We start from the raw sequence: 20,474 nt of genomic DNA, 5'->3' as shown, positions 1-20,474 counted from the left end.
TTGCTCCCCTCTCCCTTTTGTTCTCCCTCGTAAGTGGTGGGGAAAGAGGAGGTTGGAGGGATACTAGTATATTTTGGTTTGTTTGTATGTTGGGCTTTTCCTTGTGCATAAAAAGTGTGCTTTTGTTGTGATGGATGGAATACTGAGTATCATTTCATGAAAGTTCAGTTTTATATACGTGTGTATGGATTGGGTCCTGAGGTTATAAAAAAAAAATTTTTGTACTGTGGGTTCCTGTGAAAGTTTGAAAGCACCTGCTTTAGATAAACCATCCAAGTTTGTCATAACCGTTTGGGTTAAGGAGATTTTCGAGTGGGAGCTAGTAAAAGGACTCTGTCCTCAGATGCATGTCGCTTAGACAGACTTTGTGCCGGCGTGAGGGATCCAGTGGAATGTAATCCAGGAGAGGAAGAACACTGGGAGGAGGGAGCCATTATCACCGGGAGAACTTCATCTCCCAGCAGCCTTCTCTCTGTCTGGCCGGAAGTGGGGCGGTCCCCCGGGGGTAGAAAGAAGCCGCAGAATGAGGCAGTATGGTGGCCGAAAGTTCTAATCCCTTCTTTCCCTTCATCCCCTTCTTTCTTAGCCCCGCCCAGCCTACATTTCCCAGGAGCCTGAGCGCACTCTTCCCCTCTCCCCTCTGCTCCCAATCTCCCCGCCACTCCCCGGGGGAGGAGAGCGGTTTAGTGCGCTTGCGCCAATCCGTGGCTTGCTGGGAACTGAAGTTCCGGAGGCTTATGTAGTGTCCTTTTTGCTGCCCCCGGACGGACTATAATCCCCTTGATGCATTGCGCTTTAGCGCCCGCGAAGGGAGGGGGGAGAGAGAAGGAGGGAGGGAGGAGAGAAGGAGGAGGAGGGAGCAGGCGGCCGGCGGCGCGGGGGGAGGGGGCCCGGTCCGGGAGTGCGGGAGGCAGTGGTAGAGGGAGGTGGCGGCAGCGGCTAGCGGACTCGAGTCACAACCGAGTCGAAGCAGACACCTCCGTGGAGCGAGGCAGTAGGAGCACCGAGCACCGGAGGCGGCACCGGTATCCCCGGCTCAGGGGAGGGGGGCGCCGGACCGGGAGGAGGGGAGGGGGCGATGCTGGAAGCCATGGCGGAGCCCAGTCCCGAAGGTGAGCTCTCGACCGGCACAGAGCGCTTAGCCGGCGGGGGGCGGGCGAGGAATCTATTGGCAAACTTGGAGGTCGAGCCCCAGAGCCCAGCGGGGGAGGGCGGGGAGGGGGTCGGGGGCCTGCCCCTGGAGGTGGGAGAGTGACGAGTTGAGAGACCTTGGAGAAAGAGGAGTGGGAGACTGGGCTGGGGGTAGTTGGAGATCAGGCGCTGTGTGTGTGTAGGGCGGGTGGGGTGGGATGGGGGAGCGGGAGCTGGAAACCTAGAGCTTCGGGGGTTAGGGGCCGAAAGGGCCTCCGGCAGGTTGGGGCCCTAGAACTGGGAGGTTGGGGGAATCTGTGGGCCGGAGAGTTGTTGGGGAGGAAGGATGTAGAAAAGGATTGAGTGAGGAGCTCGGTAGTTCGCCGAGGTGGGGGAGTTTGTGGCGGTGGTGCCGGAGCTCCCGGTAGTTGCCGCCGGAGCTAGCCCGGTGATTGTTGGAGGGGTGGGCAGATAGTTGTGGGGAGAAGAGAGGGTCTGGGTATTGTCTGCGATAGAGAGACCTATGCGGGGGGGTAGTTGTGGGGAGAGGGAGCCGGGAAGCGACGAGAGCTGGCTAGTTTTGGGGGCGGTGGGGCGGGGTGGGGGTTTAAGGCCGGCGAGTTGGGGGGGGGGGTTGGTCGGTCGGCGAGGGTTAGAGCCTGGGAGTTGCGGAGGGTGAGGGGGGCAGCGGCGGCAGCAGCGGGGGTTGCTGGGGAGGAAGAGAGTAGCTGCTTGGGGGGGCTCGAGTTTAGGGGTCCGTAGCCTAGTGACTTGCTGGCGAGTCCGGGGGCAGGGGGGGGCGGCGGCCGGAGAGAGCTCGGAACTGGGCCCGGGGGCCCGGCGGGGAGCCCGAGAAGCTCGAGACGGGGAGGGGCCAAAGCCCCGGATGGGGGCGGGGGGACGGCGAAATTGTGGGGAGCGCGGTAAGGGGGGGCAGGTGGGGCCGCGTCCGGGTGAGAGCTCTCAGGTCTGTCCCGGCCGCGAAGTGGCGTTGGATGTGTGAGCCCGTGTGTGTTTGGTGGGGGTGAGGGGCGCGCCGGGCCTCGTGCTCGAGTAGAAGGGGCCGGAGGGCGGGGAGCGGTTCGGCGTGGTCATCCTAGACCCTGGGGGCCGGCGGGCGGCGTGTGCGGTCGCGGAGGGCCCGGGGCGGTAGAGCGCGGCGGGGTGGGAACTCCGGGCACTGGGCGCGTGTGAAGGACAGGGGCAGGCGGCAGCCCGGGCTCGGTCCGGGGAGCGGTATGGCGGGTGGGGCGCCGAGAAAGCCGAGGAACCCGGAGTCTAGAGAAACCGTGAGTTGGGGGGGGGGGGGCGGAGCGCCAAGCCTCCGGTGGGGGGAAGGGGAGCGCTATAGCGAGGCCTGAGAGGGCGCCGCGCCCAGGCTCCGCCCCTCGCGGGGCGGAAGGGGGAGCAGGGGCGGGTCCAGCACCGCTGGGGGCCTGCTCGCCTGGCTGAGGGACCTGGGAGAGGAGGGGGTTCACTTGGGACCTCGGAGGTTTGAGAGGTGGGGTTTTACACCGACTCTTTCCTAGTGCCTTGACTCAGCTTTTATTGCTTTCACAGATCCACCTCCGACTCTTAAGCCAGAGACTCAGGTGAGGTTTCCCATTCTTTTGCAGCCCAGTATTACTGCAGGATCCCCTGCTCCTTCTCTCTCCCTCTCCCGCTTTTTCCAGATTTCTCACTCCAGGGACTATGCTTTTGGGAATGTCCCTTGTAAACTCTGTGCTACATATTTTTTCCCTTTCAGCCACCAGAGAAACGACGGAGAACAATTGAGGATTTCAACAAATTCTGCAGTTTTGTTTTGGCCTATGCTGGTTACATCCCCCCTAGCAAGGAGGTAGGGACAGTAGGACAACTGACTGGGGTGGTGTCCTAGGGCTGTAGAGGGGCTCTTGAGCTTATGAGACTGTATTACTTTGTAGGCAAAGTCTAAAAATTATATGTAAGACTAGGGAAATGGAAATTTTGGTGGGAAAACTAGTATCTGGAGTGGGGGTGGGATTAATAGATAGGTGGTTTGAGTGCAGTGAATGGTTTTGGGGTGCTCTAAATGGAAGGTGCTTTTGGATAAAAACTTTAGGAAGCTGAAAATGGTAACAAATGAGGCTGTTCAGAAAGAGCTAGAGAAATATGGCTCTGGTCTGGGGGATGCTGTGTTGTGAAGGCAGTGGGCATTGGGGAGATGGCTAGAATTTGAGGTCAGGGGTAACATGGAAGTGTTCAAGAGGAGATGCTGATGGGAACTGGGGTGGGGATAAGTTTTCTGAATACAGTAAGATTTGGTGGTTTTGGCCGGATATTTTGGTCTTTTAAGTTGGGTTTGTATAGGGGCTGAGATGACACTGGGCCCCTTGCTGATCCTGGTCTCTTCTCCCCTTTAAGGAAAATGACTGGCCAGCCTCCGGCTCCAGCTCTCCATTGCGAGGTGAGAGTGCGGCAGACAGCGATGGCTGGGACTCAGCCCCCTCAGATCTCAGAACCATCCAGACCTTTGTTAAGAAAGCAAAGTCATCCAAGAGGAGGGCAGCTCAAGCAGGTCCCACCCAGCCAGGACCCCCGAGGTCCACTTTCCCTCGTCTGCAGGCCCCTGACAGTGCCACCCTGCTTGAGAAGATGAAACTCAAGGACTCTCTCTTTGATCTAGATGGGCCCAAAATGGCATCTCCACTGTCCCCCACATCCCTGACACATGCCTCCCGGCCCCCTGCTGCTCTCACCCCAGTGCCCCTTTCCCAGGGGGACCTCTCCCAGCCTCCTCGAAAGAAGGACCGAAAGAACCGAAAGTTGGGGCCAGGAGGGGGGACAGGCTTTGGGGTGCTTCGGAGGCCTCGGCCAGCCCCTGGGGATGGGGAAAAGAGGTCTCGAATCAAGAAGAGCAAGAAGCGGAAGTTGAAAAAGGCAGAGCGGGGGGATAGACTCCCACCTCCTGGGCCTCCCCGGGCACCCCCCAGCGATACAGACTCTGAAGAGGAGGAGGAAGAAGAGGAAGAAGAGGAGGAGGAAGAGATGGCAGCAGTGGTAGGAGGGGAAGCCCCAGCCCCTGTGCTGCCAGCACCTCCTGAGGCTCCTAGGCCCCCTGCCACAGTGCACCCTGAAGGAGTCCCTCCCACTGACAGTGAAAGCAAGGACGTGGGCAGCACTGAAACAAGCCAAGATGGAGATGCCAGCTCCAGTGAAGGCGAGATGCGGGTCATGGATGAGGACATCATGGTAGAATCAGGTGAGAAGTTTGGGGCTGCCCAGGGGTAGCTGGGTTGATGGGTTTGGGGGTATTGTGGATCCAAGAGCTCCAGCAGAACACCAAACAAACCTTCTTTTCCCCAGGTGATGACTCATGGGATCTGATCACGTGTTACTGCCGAAAGCCCTTTGCAGGCCGGCCCATGATTGAGTGCAGCCTGTGTGGGACGTGGATCCACCTCTCCTGTGCTAAGATTAAGAAGACCAACGTCCCTGATTTCTTTTACTGCCAGAAATGCAAGGAACTGCGGCCAGAGGCCCGGCGGTTAGGGGGGCCTCCGAAATCTGGAGAGCCCTGACATATGCCATCTCTAGGCTGGAACTTCGAATGGCAACATGACTTGGGAACTGAGCCTAAGGGTCATCAGCCTGTCCCCCGGAGCTGGGATGTTGTCCCACTTCAAGGCAGAAATTCCCAAGGGAGACTGGTTTGGAAATGAGTGATGTTCCTACCCTACCCTTCCTTCCCATCTTGTGGACTTGAACTCGGACCTATTGCAGTTGGGGGTGGGAAGCTGTCTGGGTCCCTAGACACTTAAGCTCTGTCCCTTGGACCTGCCACCGCTCACTTTCTGGGCCAGGGTTGGAATTGGGATGGAGTGGGACAGTTGTCTATAAAACTCTAGTGTAAATATAGCACTCCCCTCCCTCATCTTTTCTTTTATCTCACTCCCCATTTATTCTACACCGGTTGTATTTTTAATTTTGGACTTCTCCTTTTGAGTATGGCACCTCAGAGGTGGAGTACCAACCAGACCTTGGCCGAGGGAGGAAGGAAAACAGAAAGGTGACGATTCTCTCACTCACCTCTTTTGTTTTTAATAATATTGGCCAGCTGTTTGTACAGACAGCCTTCGTGTTGTAAATAAAGCAGAGTGGGCTCTTTTGTGTTTATAGCCCTCACTGACTGTCCTGCTTGGGAGGGAGGCTTTGGAAAAGCTGGCTGCAGGAGGAGCTGAAACTGACCTCTCTTAAAAGTCCAAGCTGAAAATGGCCTGGCTCTGCGCCTTTCCCACCAACCCTAGGACCTCGATTGGCTTTGCCCCACCTCACTCCCCCCCAGTCAAGGACCCCTCACAATTCCCACCCTCACCTCCCACATGCACGCTCCAGCGGATCAGAGTTGCTTGGAGCTCGCTCTCTGAGGGGGTAAAGCGGGGTGGGAGTTTGTTGCTTGCCCCCTGAGGGCCGAGGCCAGCCGAGCTAGGGTAGTCGGAGGACGCGGGTGGGGACACACTTGGGGGCGGAGCCGTAGAGAATTGGGAGACCGTTGCTGAAAGTGGCAATAATGTGACGAGGGCGCTAGGCGGAGCTGAGAGTCACGTGACCAGTGAGGGTCACGTGGTGGGGCGTTACGGGGAGAGCGGGGGTGGGCTATATCTGGTCACGTGACATGGGGAGAGGTGGGCGGGGCGCTGGAGAGCGCTCGCGACGTCTGCGGTGGCGGTGGCGGCGGAGCCCGCGGCTTTGGGTTGCACCCCACGGCCCGTCCCCATCCCCCCGCCGTCACCCCGCTGAGCCTTGTCTTTTTCCCTTTTGCACCTTTCTTGCGCTGAGTCGGCCGCGTTGCTTGCGCGTCGGTTCGCGGGAGTGCGCAGGCGCGGCGGGGGCGTTCAACCCCGTTGGGTGGGCGGTGGAGCCCGGGAGCGCGCGGGCGAGACCATGGCGGGCAGCGGCGCCGGGGGCGGTGGTGTCGGGGAGACGAAGGTGATTTACCACCTGGATGAAGAAGAGACTCCCTACCTGGTGAAGATCCCCGTCCCCGCCGAGCGCATCACCCTCGGCGATTTCAAGAGCGTCTTGCAGCGGCCCGCGGGCGCTAAGTACTTTTTCAAGTCTATGGATCAGGATTTCGGGTGAGCGCGAGGCCTAGACTAGGAACGACGGGGGCTGTGCTTTTGTGGATTGGGTAATATTGAGGGGCACTGGTCTACTTTGGGACATGCTGGGATTTTCTGGGCTATAGTGGAGCACATCTTTACTATACTCATATAGATTGGCTGTCCCAGGACGGACAAGGTTATGCTTAGACAGATTGAGGCGCGCGGAACTGTAGGAGGACAGACTGGGCTATACTAAACCAGATTAGAGAAGATTAGGCTATACTGGAATAGAGTGGGGCACACTGGTTTATTTTTGGGTGTTCTGGTCTGTGTTGAGGTAGATCGATCTCTCCGCTGGTAACTACATTGTGAGTAGTCCTGTAGCACACAGGCTATGTAGGGATATTGTGGACTCTTCTGATGTAGATTGGGCTATACTGGTCAGGCTTGGGATGTTCTGTCCTATACTAAGGCAGACAGGATAGTTTGGGGACAGTCTAGTCCGTACTAATGCAGAGTGTTCTGTTGGGATGCCATTCTGGTTTCCAGGGGGTTCTATTGATTGATCTTAGTTTCTTTGGGGGCCTAGTTTTTATTGGGACACTCAATACAAGGGCAGACGGGGCTGACGGGGTCTATACCAATACAGCTGGTACAGTCAGCTGTATTGGGATATTCTAGTCTATATTGGTGTAGACAGCTGCACGTGGTAGAATAGATTGGGCTACCCTGGGGTAATTTGGGACAGTCTGGGCTAGACCGGGACTTTAAATAATGCAGAGTAGGCCCTTTTGTGTTTATAGCCTTTGGGACTGTGCTGTCTTGGTCCTCAGTCTCAGCTCTTGAAGGGAGGCTGGATCAGGCTGGGATAGCCTGGGTTATAGGAAAGCTGAACAGACTGGGCTCTACCTAGAAAGACTGTTGGACGTTGGGAAGGTGGTACTGTCTTGGGAGTTACCTTGGATTTCAGTGTTTTATTTGTCAGCACTATAATCTGGGACAATTTATTTAACTTTTGTGCCTTGATTTCGTCTGTGAAATGGAGTTAACCAGAGTAAAATGCTTAGTACAGGTGCATGGTACGTTCTTGGTGTGTGGTCATTGCCCTTATTAGCATTGAGTCTAATTCTTAAACTAGGCTATGATGATACAGGATAGAATCACTCGGCAGGCTGGACTATGCTGAGACTGGATTATGTTGTGAAGAATACAACGTTATGCTGAGACAGATTGGCAGTGACTGGGCTGTGTTGTCACATTGATGATAGGTGGGATTGAGTTGACATATATCCAGGCTCTTAGGAGCGTATTAGGCTAAAGAGTTAATCCGACCAGATATCCCAATTTGGTGGTGAGTGTGTGTGAGAGTCTGTTCAGGGCAGAGTGTGTCATAGTTTATACGTTTATTAGTTTAGCCAACAGGTATTTGTTAATGCTTACGAAGTGTCAGGTACTTTGGTCTGTGGCCGGGGACATGGTGTTGAACAAAACAGGCATTAATGATTTCACTTGGTGATTGAAAAGAAGGTCCGTTGAAGGAACCCATGGGAGAGGTGACCCCCAGGGCTGGGCTTTAAGGTTTGTCAGGAGGAGCAGATTGCTTAGTGCAGAGTTTGTGCCAGATGAGGCACAGGAGAATGGGGATCTGGGCTTCACCTCTGCTTGGGAGCTCAGTCTAGTGAGGAAGTACTATTCTTTGGTCTAAATGGGTAGTTTTATCTAGGGAAAGACAGCACATTTGGACATCTCTCTGGAAGTGAGTTAGAGAAAACTAAGAAAAGTATAAAAGTAGAGATGTAGATGAGGACCAAAGCCTTTGGGGGAAGTTATGTGAGGAATAGGGTGAAAGTTGGAGGGAGGCTGCCTGCAAGCCTCCTAAGGTTAGATATTTGGGGCAGCTGGGGCAACCTGCGGGGAAGCCTTTGAAATTGGACTGAGAGGTTTGAATCAGACTCTAGGAAGTCTCTGGAACAGCGCTGAGCCCCTGAGGATGAGCTGGGGAGAGGAGGAGAAATAAGGAAAGGGAATTGAGTTTGGCGATTTCTTAGGTGTAAGTGTTTCAGCGTCAGAGAAGGGGACTTGGACAAGGTGGGAGAAAAGCAACATCCTTGAGCTGGATGAAGATTGGGAGAAACTTCGAATGCGGGTGGGAATGGGGGAAGCCAGTCCAGTCTCACTGACCTTTATCTTGTCTCTCGGCAGGGTGGTGAAGGAGGAGATTTCAGATGACAATGCTCGCCTTCCCTGCTTCAACGGAAGGGTGGTATCCTGGGTAAGGGGCCCTGCCAGAGAGTCCCTCTGGCATTGCCAAGCTCCTCCAAGCCTCAGCCTGTGCCCGCCCCCTCTCAGTTGCTGGAAGCTCTGGCTCTTTGCCTCCTTACGTGTTTGTTTCTTTGTTTGTTTTTGGCCATGCCCTGTGCGGCCCTCGGGGATCTTAGTTCCCCGACGGGGATTGAACCTGGGCCTGCCTGTGAAAGCACCAAGTCCTAACCGCTGTACTGCCAGGGAACTCCCATCCTCCTTACCTGTTTGGAGAGCCAGCCAGCTGGAGCTCCTCAGCCTTCTCCTTCTGGAGCCTCTAACGCTTGCTGCTGCCTTTTTTGTGCTTTTCTCCAGGCTCTCTCAGGCTCTGTCCCCTTTTCTACTCTTTTCTCTTACTCTCATCTCGTATGCCTCACTTCCCCATTGAGCCGTTTTCTTTTGTTGTTGTTCTTTTTAAACCACTTGCATCTTTCTAGTTAGTGTCATCAGATAACCCCCAACCTGAGACGGCCCCCCCAGCCCACGAGCCTCGGACAGACCCGGCGCCTCCACCGCCGCCTGTACCCCCTCTGCCACCGGAGAGGACCAGTGGCATTGGAGACTCCAGGCCTCCATCCTTCCAGTGAGTCCTTGGGATTCTTGAGCCCAGGGGAGGGAGTTGAGGAGGGAATCCAAGCCCCTTGGGAGGGGAAGCCGAGGATTAGGAGCCTTGTCCCACTGACGCAGGTGGGAAACCCTCTCTGCCCATCTAGCCCTAACGTGTCCAGCAGCCGGGAAAATCTGGAGCCCGAGACAGAAACAGAGTCAGTGGTGTCTCTGAGGCGGGAGCGACCTCGCAGGCGAGACAGCAGTGAGCGCGGCGGTGAGGGGGGCCAGGCCTGCAGGCCGGCTAGACCGGGAGCTGGGGAGGGGTTGGCTCCGACCCAAAGCCCAAAGCCCTGACGAGGCTGAGGAACCCGAGGCCTGGTTCCTGAGGTTCCTGTTCCCCCTCAGCGGGGGGCCACCGGCCCAGCGGCCCCTCGAGGCTGGAGCGCCACCTGGCAGGGTACGAGAGCTCCTCCACCCTCATGACCAGCGAGCTGGAGAGCACCAGCCTGGGGGACTCGGACGAGGAGGACACCATGAGCAGGTGGGGCTCCGTAGGCCTCCCCGGGGCGCCCCCCCCCCCCGCCCCCGCCGCCACCCCGCCCTCTCCTTTGGCCCCGCGACCACCGCCCGGCCAGCTCCCCGCCCGACCTCCCGGCAGGTTCAGCAGCTCCACGGAGCAGAGCAGCGCCTCCCGCCTCCTCAAGCGCCACCGGCGGCGGAGGAAACAGCGGCCACCCCGCCTGGAGAGGGTGAGGGGCTTCTTGCGGGGCAGCTGGACCTCGGGGGAGTTGGGGGCGTGGGCCTTGGTTTTGGGGGTACAAGGCCCAGACAGGGAGAATCCTGGGGCTTGTCCCGGCTTGTTGGAGGCAGTCCGGCTCCTTCCCCTTTACCCACCACAGGCCTCATCCTTCAGCAGCGTCACCGATTCCACCATGTCTCTCAACATCATCACAGTCACGCTCAACATGGGTATGGAGGGCGCCCGGGCCCTGGGGGCTGGGAGGACCTGGTCTCCCTGGGAGGCATGAGGCTGGCCCTTCCCCTCGTCACCTGGCCTCCCTCCACAGAGAAGTACAACTTTCTGGGCATCTCCATCGTGGGTCAGAGCAACGAGCGGGGAGATGGAGGCATCTATATCGGCTCCATCATGAAGGGTGGGGCTGTGGCGGCCGACGGGCGCATTGAGCCCGGGGACATGCTTTTGCAGGTGAGCTGGGGCGGGGCCACCCGCTGACCCAGGCCGGGGCCCTCAGCCCCTCTCCCCCACCTTTGACCCACCGCCCCTCCCGCCAGGTGAACGACATGAACTTTGAGAACATGAGCAACGATGATGCGGTGCGGGTGCTGAGGGATATCGTGCACAAGCCGGGGTGAGCCTCCGAGCTGGTCTCAGGTCCTTGCTTCTCTTTCTTTGCCTTTCCATCTTTCGTTTTATTATTTTAAAAAGTGGTGAAACATAATGCTCATTAGAAAGTACGTAATATGGGACTTCCCTGGCGGTCCAGTGGTTGGGACTCCGCGCTTCCACTGCAGGGGGCGAGGGTTCGGTCCTTGGTCAGGGAACTAAGATCCCACATGCCGCACCGCGCTGCCAAAAAAAAATAATAGAGCAAGAACGTGTAACGAGTGAGTCTGGAGTGAGTTGGTGTTTGTGTCCCCACCGCCTAGATCAAGACCTAGAAGATTTCTGACCCGGGGAGAGCCCCTCACAGTGTCCCTTCCCACTCCCTCCCTCCTCACTCCCCCAGAGGTAACCACTCTCCTGATGCTTTGGTCATCACCACGATGGTTTGCTTGGTCGTTGTTTCACCGGCCATACGTGTGTTTTTGAACAACACAGTTTAGTTTTACCTGTTTTCGGACTTGATCTGAATGGGACCATGCAGCGTATACTCACTTGAATTACTCAGCAGTGTGTTTTTAAGAGTTACCGTGTTGGTGAGTCACCCGCATTGTGGAGCCTTCTACCATCACCTTCTCTGGCCGAGCCATGTCTGTGCTCCTTTTTCTTTTCCCTTTTTTGTCCCTCACCCATTCTCATTCCAGGCTTCCCCACTCCTCAGGCCTCTCCCCTCACCCCAGCTTGACTGGCCTCCTCTTCCTCACAGCCCCATCGTGCTGACTGTAGCCAAGTGCTGGGATCCCTCTCCCCAGGCCTATTTCACTCTCCCCCGAAGTGAGTGATGCTCAGGGGCCTGTAGCTGGGAAGGCAGGGCGGGTGTGGATACCCTTGGCCTCCAGGCTACAGGGAGTGGGTGGGTGAGGGTCAAAGTGGGGCTGGGACAGGAGTTTGATTTGGGGAGGGACAGGGCTGGCTCTCTGGGACTGCAAGTGACCATCTTGGTGGCCTTCGCTCTCCCAGATGAGCCCATCCAGCCGATTGACCCTGCTGCCTGGGTCTCACACTCTGCTGCTCTGACTGGCACCTTCCCAGCCTATCCAGGCTCCTCGTCCATGAGCACCATCACATCTGGGTCCTCTCTTCCTGATGGTGAGCCCCCAGGCCCACCTCATCCAGCCTCCCTGGAAGACCACCCCGTGTGGTGTGAATCCACCGCTCCTTGGCTCTACCTGTCATTCCCTGTTTCTCCTTTGTCAGGCTGTGAGGGCCGGGGCCTCTCCATCCATACAGACATGGCATCTGTGACCAAGGCCATGGCAGCTCCAGAGTCTGGACTGGAAGTTCGGGACCGCATGTGGCTCAAGATCACCATCCCTAACGCCTTTCTGGGTACGGCTGGGCTCTGGGCAGGTGGTGTGGGGAAGAGGAGGAGGCCAAAGCTGGGAGTGGTCCAGGCAGGGGTGAGGCAGGAGCTGGGGAGAAGAACCTGAGGCCTTTCTTTGCCCTGGGCGATCCAGGCTCGGACGTCGTTGACTGGCTCTACCATCACGTGGAGGGCTTTCCTGAGCGGCGGGAGGCCCGAAAGTATGCCAGCGGGCTGCTCAAGGCAGGCCTTATCCGGCACACCGTGAACAAGATCACCTTCTCTGAGCAGTGCTATTACGTCTTTGGAGACCTCAGTGGCGGCTGTGAGAGTTGTGAGTGCCCCTGTCCCAGCCCAGGGAGAGCGGATCTGGCTGCCTCGTCCCGCCTCTCCAACCCCAGGCCGAGCCCAGAAACCAGCCAGGGCCACCGTGGACGCTCAGCAGCGTGCGTCCTGCACTGGGCCCTGCGCTGGCTGATGACGCGCGTGGGGGCTGACGTGCCCCGGTGTTCTGCCGGACGAGCTGTGCGCCACGTGCAGGGTTGTGTCTGCTGGTGGGGAGGGCAGCTTTTTCTGAGTCACATAGAAGCGCGTGGGACTCGTGGTGGCCCTGGCCGAGTTCCTGCCCTGATGGCTGTGGCCGGCGGGACATTTCCTGTCAGAGGCCTTCGTTTTAACCCCCATCGTGGATGGTTGTGGGGAAACGGTTCCCAGTTCCTCTTCATTCGATGTCTTGGGGTGCTGGCTTCTTAAAGCAGTGATCCTTGGTCTGTTCTCTTGCCTTCCAGACCTAGTCAACCTGTCTCTGAATGACAACGATGGCTCCAGTGGCGCTTCGGACCAGGACACCTTGGCTCCTTTGCCCGGGGCCACTCCCTGGCCCCTGCTGCCCACCTTCTCCTACCAGTACCCAGCCCCGCACCCATACAGTCCCCAGCCCCCACCCTACCACGAGCTCTCGTCCTACACCTACGGCGGAGGCAGTGCCAGCAGCCAGCACAGTGAGGGTGAGTCACCACCAGGTCCCCATACAGCCGGGGCCTGGACGTGGGCACCAAGGTGAAGCCAGGGAGCAGAGGCTGGAGCGGGGACTGGGGAGGCCAAGGGACCCTGGGCTGGGGCTCAGTTGCTCCCATCCCCTCTCCCCCCACAGGGAGCCGGAGCAGTGGGTCGACACGAAGCGATGGGGGGGCGGGCCGCACAGGGAGGCCTGAGGAGCGGGCCCCTGAGTCCAAGTCTGGCAGCGGCAGTGAGTCTGAGCCTTCCAGCCGGGGCGGCAGCCTTCGGCGGGGCGGGGAACCTGGTGGGACTGGTGATGGGGGCCCTCCCCCATCCAGGGGCTCATCAGGAGGTGCTCCCAATCTCCGAGCCCACCCAGGGCTCCATCCCTATGGCCCACCTCCTGGCATGGCCCTCCCGTATAACCCCATGATGGTGGTCATGATGCCCCCTCCCCCGCCCCCTGTCCCTCCAGCAGTGCAGCCTCCAGGGGCCCCTCCAGTCAGAGACCTGGGCTCCGTGCCCCCAGAGCTGACAGCCAGCCGCCAAAGCTTCCACATGGCCATGGGCAACCCCAGTGAGTTCTTTGTGGATGTTATGTAGAGCCCGTGGTGGGGCCATGTTGGATCTCCACCCTCGGCCTGTCAGTGCTTGGTGCTCCTGTCCTGTGTTGGGTGTCTCGTCAGTCACGTGCTCATTACTCCGCTGGTGCCTGGACTCAGCCGGTCCTGTGGGCCGCTGCCTGCCGTGAGGTTGTTGCCACTGTGACTCGTCCCAGCAGTGCCTGGTTCCTGCCCCTTCCCTCAGGGGTCAACAAGGGACCTTTGGTTATTTTTAGCTTTATTGTTTTTTATAAGCCTTTTGGGGGGTTAAAATAGACTTTTTTACATTTTTGGGACTATTTTTTTACTAGACATTTTCTCTTTTGTATGAAGAATCCTTGTCTCCTGGGCCCCTTCTTCTAACCCCAAAATGTGACCTCCTACTCCATTTGCCCAGTCGGCTCTGTCCTGCACAGGGTGGGAGGGTGGTCAGTCGGTGGTACCCTGGGAAGTGGAAGGGGGTTGGTTCCCCTAGACAGCAGTCCAAGAAAGCTGGGGTATTTGGTATTTGGGGGCTGTGTAGCTGCTTTTGTTACTCTATTTATTTTAGTCACTTGTATAAAACACCAAATAAAGCAATAGGGGCAAACTCCCCGTGCCTCTGGCTCCTTTCTTTGGGAGGGAGGCAGGCAGCAAGGGAAAGGACAGAGGTACGGCAGCAGAGCATGACTTGTTAGAGACTTTATTTGTGAGGTGGTAAGCACTCCCTCTGAGAGTAGGCACCGTCCTGGGCCGAGGCCCCCTTCAAGGCAGAACCAGGATCAGCACAGAAGGGGCCTGGGCTTTGGCTTGGGAGAAGGCACATTCTGGGCCAGGCCCTAGCTGGGAGTATTCAGAAGCCAAGGGGGTTGCTGGTGACCACGCCACCCCGCTCCACCAAGGCCTTGGAGATGCTTTTGAAGTTGCGGAAGAGCTCCTGCTGCTGGGGGTCAGACTGCAGAGCAGCCGCGTTCTCCCGGATCCGGGCTGCAGCCTGGGGAGGGGAAGGAGGGGTCAGGTCTGTGCCCCGAGGGCCCCCCTGCCGCCCCCCGTACTTGGTAGCCCTGGATCTCACCTCAGTACACCAGCTGTCACAGAGCATTTTCTCATGCTGGGCTGTGGGGTGGCCCTCACTCAGGGCCCTTGAGGCCCTGGGGGGAAGCAGGAGGAAACCAATCTGGGCTGTGAGCCTGGCCCAGGACCCCCAGTGCCCCCACTTCAGCTCAGGCCTCCCCCACTGCCTCCTCACCTGGACAGAACCACCACCATGGCATAGAGGTCAATGGCACTGTCTGCCAGACGCTGCAGCAGAAACTGTTCGTCTGTCAGGTAGATGGGATGCGGTTGGGGGGCGGTTAGTCGGAGGGAAAGGAAAAGGAGGGGGGGGCGGGAATGGGGTAGAGCTCACTCACTGACAATCTCCTTCTTGTGTTTTATCAGCTTGGTCTCCACCACTGCAGCAAACTGCTCCAGAGCCTGCACTGCCTGAAGAGATGGGGAAGGTGCCCGGGGCTCAAGTGGGGCCCAGCCCCGTCAGCTTTCGATGCAGACCGTCCCCCCACCTTGACCACTTACTCACCAGCTCACCGCTCCGACTCAGTTCCTGGTGGATGGTGCCGCTGAGACTCAGGCCACTGCCCAGCCCTGCCCGCCTTACAGTAAGGGGAAGGGTGACTGGTTAGTTGCCATACCCTGCCCTACCCCGCCCCGCCCTGCCCTGGCCCCTAAGCTTACCGCCTCAGCTGTTTGCTTGCCTCTCCCAGCAGGAGGCCCGCATTCCCAAAAGGATTCTTTAGAGCACTGCCAAGCCCCGAGAGTTCCTTTCCTTTGTCCTGTGGGGGGAGGAGGGTCCAATAGTCAGGACTCGCTGTCCTGCCCAGCTCCTCCCCCCAATTCTCCTCCCTCTTACCATACAGCCCTGCAGAGCCACAAACAGCCGTAGAATGTCATTCGTCCCTTCAAAGATCCGGAAGATGCGAAGATCTCGGAGCACACGCTCTACCCCAGGCTCCTACCACAGGGGAAGACAGATAATACGCCCCTGCTGGACGTGCCGCCTCCTCCTCCTGGCCCACTGCAGCCGGCCTGGGCAGAGAAGTGTTCTGTACCTTCATGAAGCCCATGCCCCCCATGATTTGGATGCACTCATCTGTCACCTTCCAGGCTGCCTCCTAGGGACAAAGAAAACACCCAAGACTGGGTTTGGAGCCAAGCTCCCAAACCGGGCTCTCCCTCCCCACAGGCCTGGGACCTCACCGAGCCAAAGATCTTGCTGATGGCAGCCTCTATCTGGAAGTCTGTGGATCCCTGGTCCATGTTGGCACTCACCATGTACGCCATGGACTGAGGTTGGGACACGAGAAGGGAAATGGTAAAGGGCTGCATCAGACTCGACCTGATCACCCACATCTACAAGACTGGGTCTACCCTGGCACCCTCTGGCCCTTGCCTTCACTTTCCAATGCCATGTGTCAGGCACGTCCAAATATTTGGTTCCCTGGTCAGTTCGTCAGGGGCTTGCAGGCATTTGACTTATTGAAAGGGGTGAAGAAGGAGTAAGGGTGGGGTGGGGTAGACCAAATTTCAGGGACCTCTGGAAGCACTTCGGCAGAACAGCATGGCTCTCTCCATCCTGCGGAAGCTGAGCTGACTATGCCTCCCCGCATCCCCTAGGGCATTGGTGTAAAGCTGGAGACCCACTGCCCCAGGTGCTGCTGGGGGTTGTAGTCTGACCCAACTGGGGAGAAGGCCTCAGGGCTCTGGGGAGGGGGGGTGGCCCTCACCTCAGTCACATATTGCAGCATAGCCATCCGGGCCAGCTTCTCCTGGATCATCCCAAAGTTGTGAATTTTTTCCCCAAACTGGGTACGATTAGCAGCATGATCCACCTGGAAGAGGGCACATGTGTCCCACTGTGGTTCTCTAGTCTCCTCTTTCCGGGAGAGGGGCTGGGCTGTGCTGGGATGGGTGGGCTTTGGCCACAGCCAAGAGTTCAGTCCAGGCTGGGTGGAGACCTAAGCTATCAAGTCTGGAGCTGTTGGCAGGGGAGGGGCCTCTGGTGGAGGGAGGGCTTGCAGGAGACCAGGGACACATGAAAAGGGGGACAGTGTGACTGAGGCTTGGATTGGCTAGCTAGGGACTCAGGCAGGGTACTCACCGCCTTAGCAATGACGCCCTTCATGGTGCCTGCCATGGCTGCAGCCATGCCAAACCTTCCGTTGTTGAGAATGTGCATGGCGACCTTGAAGCCGCCCCCCACCTCACCCAGTACGTTCTCTGACGGCACCTGTACTCCGTCAAAGTGCACCTCTGCTGTGTTTGAGGCCTTGATGCCCATCTTCTTCTCAGGGGGCCCGCTGTGACAGACAGGGTGGAGAAGTTGCCACTGGGTGTGTGTGGGTGAGCCATTCATTCATTATGAGCCAGCCTGTAAGAGGCGCAGGCACCAGTCCCTGGCGTGCCCAGAGGGCTGAGGAGGCCTGGCTCTATCCTGCTGTCGTGTGATGGGCCCAGTGGTTGCTGAAGCCAAACTTTAGGTCAGTTGCATGCGTACTAGGCCTAAAAGGAACATGCTGTCCAGATGCTCTGGCTTTTGCACCCATCCCCAGAGTGACCTGTGACAGCCATCTGCCCTGGAACTCAGTACTGCCCCCTCCCTGGCTCCACCACTTTCTCCCAAGCCCACTCACTTGGTGACACCTCCAAAGCTCCTCTCCACCACAAAAGCTGTGATCTTCTCCTTCACGGCCCCCGTAGCTGTGTCTTTAACTGGTGTCTTGGCAAAGACTGTGAAGATATCCGCTAGGCCTCCATTACTGTGGAAAAATGAGAGGCAGTCAGGATGGAGCTGTGGGGCCTGGACATGGGCAGAGGTGGAGAGGAGGGAAAAATGGGAGAAGAGTGCCTGATCCAAATCTTGCTTCCATTGAGGGTATAGTATTTTCCACAGGGGCTAGGCACAGCTGAGGTTCGGATAGAGGCTGCGTCTGATCCACTTGAGGGCTCAGTTAGACAGAAAGCAGCAATAGTCTCCCCTGTTGGAGAGAGAGCTCCTTTACACTGAGTTCTGATGGACATGAAAGGCCCTTTAGTGCCACACACACACACAGGCGTTCCCCCTTAACGCTTCTGGCAATATTCAGTGTCTTTGTATTTCCCCACCAGCACACTGATGTCTACCCAGAATCTCCCCCAGCCAGCACACCCAGCTGTGCAGTGATCTAAGTACCACGCAGCCTAATTTGTGCCAGGCCCAGGACACTCCCAATCTCTGGGTCTCCTAGGGCTGCCTCACCAGATGCCAGTTTGGGGAGGTATTTTTCTTTCTGGGCCTTTGTGCCGAAGAGCAGGATGCCTTTGAAACCGATGCTCTGATGGGCCCCCAGGACGATGGCCAGGCCGAGGTCATGCATGCCCACTATCTCCACCAAGCGGGCATACTGGAGGGGAAACAGACATCTGGGGCTGTAACTGGCTATGTGGGGACCTGCTCTTAGCAGGAAAGTGTGGGCAGCAGGGCAGAGCCTGACCTGGGCATCCCTGCAGAGAGAGTGGGCAGAGCAAGTGGGGCCACGGCAGAGGAGGACACTGGCAGGTCTGTTCCAGGTCTCGGTGGGAGGTTGGTTCCCTACACTATCCTCAGGCAGTCCCCACCTTAGCGATTCATTAGGACTTGGGACCCTGGGTGAGGTCCATAGCCCTTGGGAACTGCAAGTAGTTTGGTGCTAAGAGTCAACATCCCACAGGCCCCCAGGGCAGCTCTTGGCAGAGACCTTAACTCCAGGGGTGAGGAGTAGACTGGGACACTGGAGGTGACCGAGGGAGCTCCCTCACCTGGGTGTTGCAGAGACCCACACCACCCAGTTCACTGGGCACTTGCAGACCAAAGGCCCCCAGCTCCTTGAGACCCTGCATAGTGGTCTCCTCCACTTGCTCCAGCATGTCATTCTTGGCAGGATCGTTCACCTCCTGGGGAAGGCACAGGATCTCATATCCAGGCTCCTGTTAAGCTCCTTATCCTCTTTCCCACCCCATCAGGGACCAAGCTCTATTCCTCAGGCTGGCATTGCTCACCTCAAAGAATCGGGACACAGGCCCCACCAGCTCTTTAAGAAACTGTGTCTGGTCCTCGTTGAGCACTGCAGGGGTTGGAGTGACAAGAGGAACGGGCAGGTCAGGCCAGGCGAGGCGGTCAGGGGAAGACGCCGCATCCCTATCCAGCTCCGCCTATCTGTTTCCTTACCAGAGGGGTACGGGAACACCTGATCAGTGGTGAGCTGGCCTTTGAACATCCCCACAGCAAAGGACTTAGATTCCTGCACAGGGAAAAGGGAATTTCAGGGAGCAGTGTGGGGTGGGTCTGTCCCTAGCTTAGCTCCTCCCGGGCTCGAGCCACATACCGGCTTGGCCCGTTTTTCCCTGGTCGAAGCCTCAGAAGAGAGAGAATCGGACTTCTCCACAGCCGCCTGGGGAAAGGGATGGTTAGTGAGGCCGGGGAAGGGGATTCCAAAGTACCAAGGAAAGCAAAGGGGAAGAGCTGGGTGCCAGGGGAGAGCGCATCCGCCACCTTTCCCCTAGTTTCAGCTTCAGGGCACCCTGGTCTGCCCTTTCCCCTACTTTCGGCGCCAGGGCGATCGGCAGGTGACTGGGACCAAGAGGGAGACCCCTGCCGGCGGCGGGGAGGTGGGAGCCGAGGCGGCTTCCCGCTCTCACACCCTCGAAGGTGGCCGTCACTTACCTGGGCGGCCCCACTGGCATAGGGTCGCCAGGCGAGGCCGGGCCGGGACTGCCCAAGGAGCGCACTGGGCCGCGAGCTGTGGGGAGTAGGGGTTCAGTCCTGGCCCGGTGTCCGGGCCCACTGCCCCCTTTACCCCCCGTCATACACACACCTCCCGCTCCCCAACCTCAGCAGCTGCCGCCCCATGCTCGGCGCCATCCTCGCCGCCTGCATCACCGAACCGCTCCGACCGCTGCTACCCTGAGCGTTGACTTAGCGCTCTCGCCGGGTTAGCCAAAGTCTGGTCCTCCAGCCTTGCCTCATCCTCCACAATGCACCGGGAGGCGGTGGGCGGGGCTTCCGGCCGCTGGGGCATGCTGGGGTCTGTAGTTCCGGAGCGCCACCGAACCCCTGCATTCTGGTTGACCTAGGGTCATTTCCCAACGTCCCTTGTCTCCCCCAGACTCCGTCATCTCGCCTGTCCGAACTGGAGTGTAGCCCTCAGAAGGGGTAATGAGATAGGCTGAGACGGAAGACTGAGGAACTTAGGCGGCTGCAGCCAGAGGGATGGAGGGTAGACTGAAGGGAGGACTTCCCAGGTGGAATTAGAAGGGAGAGGTGGGAGCGTAAGGTAGATGCCAGAGGCAGAGACATGGAAAGAGGACTCTTTGGGGGTCCCTCGTGAAATCCATCTCCACTAACACAAAACAGAGGGAAATAGTGTGGTGGGGTTAGAATGGGCATCATCAGAAAATCTACAAACAACGAATGCTGGAGAGGGTGTGGAGAAAGGGAACCCTCTTGCACTGTTGGTGAGAATGTAAATTGATACAGCCACTATGGAGGACAGTATGGAGGTTCCTTAAAAAACTAAAAATAGAATTACCCTATGACCCAGCAATCCCACTACTGGGCATATACCCTAAGAAAACCATAATTGAAAAAGACACATGCACCCCCATGTTCATTGCAGCACTATTTACAATAGCCAGGTCATGGAAACAACCTAAATGCCCATCAACAGACAAATGGATAAAGAAGATATGGTACATATATACAATGGAATATTACTCAGCCATAAAAAGGAACAAAATTGGGTCATTTGTAGAGACATGGATGGATCTAGAGACTGTTTTACAGAGTGAAGTAAGTCAGAAAGAGAAAAACAAATATCGTATATTAACGCATATATGTGGAATCTAGACAAATGGTACAGATGAACCGTTTGCAAGGCAGAAATAGAGACACAGATGTAGAGAACAAACGTATGGACACCAAGTGGGGAAAGGGGTGGGGGGCCGGGGTGGTGGTGGTGGGATGAATTGGGAGATTGGGATTGACATGTATACACTGTTGTGTATAAAATAGATAACTAATGAGAACCTGCTGTATAAAAAATAAATTAATTTAATTTAATTTAAAAAAT

At 57.4% G+C, this 20,474-nt stretch overlaps 3 protein-coding genes across 9 annotated transcripts; 2 read left to right on the top strand and 1 right to left on the bottom strand.

The window, feature by feature from the left end:
* Window positions 1-873: 873 nt before the first annotated feature.
* On the top strand, window positions 874-5,260 carry PHF23 (PHD finger protein 23). Its single transcript, XM_082441633.1, has 5 exons — window positions 874-1,112; window positions 2,692-2,723; window positions 2,879-2,971; window positions 3,517-4,354; window positions 4,459-5,260. The coding sequence occupies exons 1-5, from the start codon at window positions 1,079-1,081 to the stop codon at window positions 4,671-4,673; spliced, it is 1,212 nt and encodes a 403-aa protein (XP_082297759.1). The 5' UTR covers window positions 874-1,078; the 3' UTR covers window positions 4,674-5,260.
* Window positions 5,261-5,764: 504 nt separating this feature from the next.
* DVL2 (dishevelled segment polarity protein 2) lies at window positions 5,765-13,945 on the top strand. 5 transcript variants are annotated; one of them, XM_082441591.1, is made up of 15 exons: window positions 5,767-6,230; window positions 8,400-8,469; window positions 8,936-9,081; window positions 9,212-9,309; window positions 9,453-9,588; window positions 9,706-9,796; window positions 9,947-10,016; window positions 10,115-10,254; window positions 10,341-10,417; window positions 11,156-11,223; window positions 11,410-11,538; window positions 11,647-11,778; window positions 11,907-12,086; window positions 12,541-12,759; window positions 12,906-13,945. In XM_082441591.1, exons 1-15 carry the CDS (start codon window positions 6,037-6,039, stop codon window positions 13,352-13,354), a joined length of 2,199 nt encoding a protein of 732 aa, XP_082297717.1. In that variant the 5' UTR covers window positions 5,767-6,036; the 3' UTR covers window positions 13,355-13,945. The 5 variants fall into 5 exon arrangements, with proteins under 5 accessions (XP_082297714.1, XP_082297713.1, XP_082297717.1 ...); XM_082441589.1 differs by having other exon boundaries at window positions 11,111-11,223; XM_082441590.1 differs by having other exon boundaries at window positions 9,212-9,321.
* A 74-nt stretch (window positions 13,946-14,019) lies between these two features.
* Window positions 14,020-19,387, bottom strand: ACADVL (acyl-CoA dehydrogenase very long chain). 3 transcript variants are annotated; one of them, XM_082441612.1, is made up of 20 exons: window positions 19,236-19,387; window positions 19,070-19,145; window positions 18,732-18,797; window positions 18,575-18,647; window positions 18,406-18,470; window positions 18,166-18,300; window positions 17,627-17,771; window positions 17,237-17,366; window positions 17,022-17,147; window positions 16,490-16,688; window positions 16,116-16,220; window positions 15,589-15,675; window positions 15,441-15,503; window positions 15,242-15,343; window positions 15,067-15,164; window positions 14,912-14,984; window positions 14,745-14,817; window positions 14,582-14,654; window positions 14,408-14,483; window positions 14,020-14,326 (listed from the first exon to the last, which is right to left on the bottom strand). In XM_082441612.1, the coding sequence occupies exons 1-20, from the start codon at window positions 19,280-19,282 to the stop codon at window positions 14,186-14,188; spliced, it is 1,953 nt and encodes a 650-aa protein (XP_082297738.1). In that variant the 5' UTR covers window positions 19,283-19,387; the 3' UTR covers window positions 14,020-14,185. The 3 variants fall into 3 exon arrangements, with proteins under 3 accessions (XP_082297738.1, XP_082297737.1, XP_082297739.1); XM_082441611.1 differs by having other exon boundaries at window positions 19,221-19,381; XM_082441613.1 differs by lacking the exon at window positions 18,732-18,797 and having other exon boundaries at window positions 19,221-19,381.
* Between the last annotated feature and the right edge of the window lie 1,087 nt (window positions 19,388-20,474).

This window comes from Balaenoptera physalus, assembly GCF_965194825.1.
Source record: "Balaenoptera physalus genome assembly, chromosome: 20".
Lineage (NCBI taxonomy): Eukaryota > Metazoa > Chordata > Mammalia > Artiodactyla > Balaenopteridae > Balaenoptera > Balaenoptera physalus.
The sequence above is the reverse complement of the archived record's forward strand: the minus strand, read 5'-3'. Positions and strand labels throughout refer to the sequence as shown.

Coding starts and splice junctions, on each gene's coding strand:
- PHF23 (XM_082441633.1), top strand. CDS start 1,079: ATGCTGGAAGCCATGGCGGAGCCCAGTCCCGAAG. Junction 1,113..2,691: donor GGCGGAGCCCAGTCCCGAAG/GTGAGCTCTCGA, acceptor TTGCTTTCACAG/ATCCACCTCCGACTCTTAAG. Junction 4,355..4,458: donor GGACATCATGGTAGAATCAG/GTGAGAAGTTTG, acceptor TCTTTTCCCCAG/GTGATGACTCATGGGATCTG.
- ACADVL (XM_082441611.1), bottom strand. CDS start 19,282: ATGCAGGCGGCGAGGATGGCGCCGAGCATGGGGCGGCAGCTGCTGAGG. Junction 15,676..16,115: donor TGCTGCAATATGTGACTGAG/GTGAGGGCCACC, acceptor TCCCAACCTCAG/TCCATGGCGTACATGGTGAG. Junction 14,484..14,581: donor ATGGTGGTGGTTCTGTCCAG/GTGAGGAGGCAG, acceptor GCTTCCCCCCAG/GGCCTCAAGGGCCCTGAGTG.
- DVL2 (XM_082441587.1), top strand. CDS start 6,037: ATGGCGGGCAGCGGCGCCGGGGGCGGTGGTGTCGGGGAGACGAAGGTG. Junction 10,255..10,340: donor CCGGGGACATGCTTTTGCAG/GTGAGCTGGGGC, acceptor CCCTCCCGCCAG/GTGAACGACATGAACTTTGA. Junction 11,224..11,409: donor CTATTTCACTCTCCCCCGAA/GTGAGTGATGCT, acceptor TCGCTCTCCCAG/ATGAGCCCATCCAGCCGATT.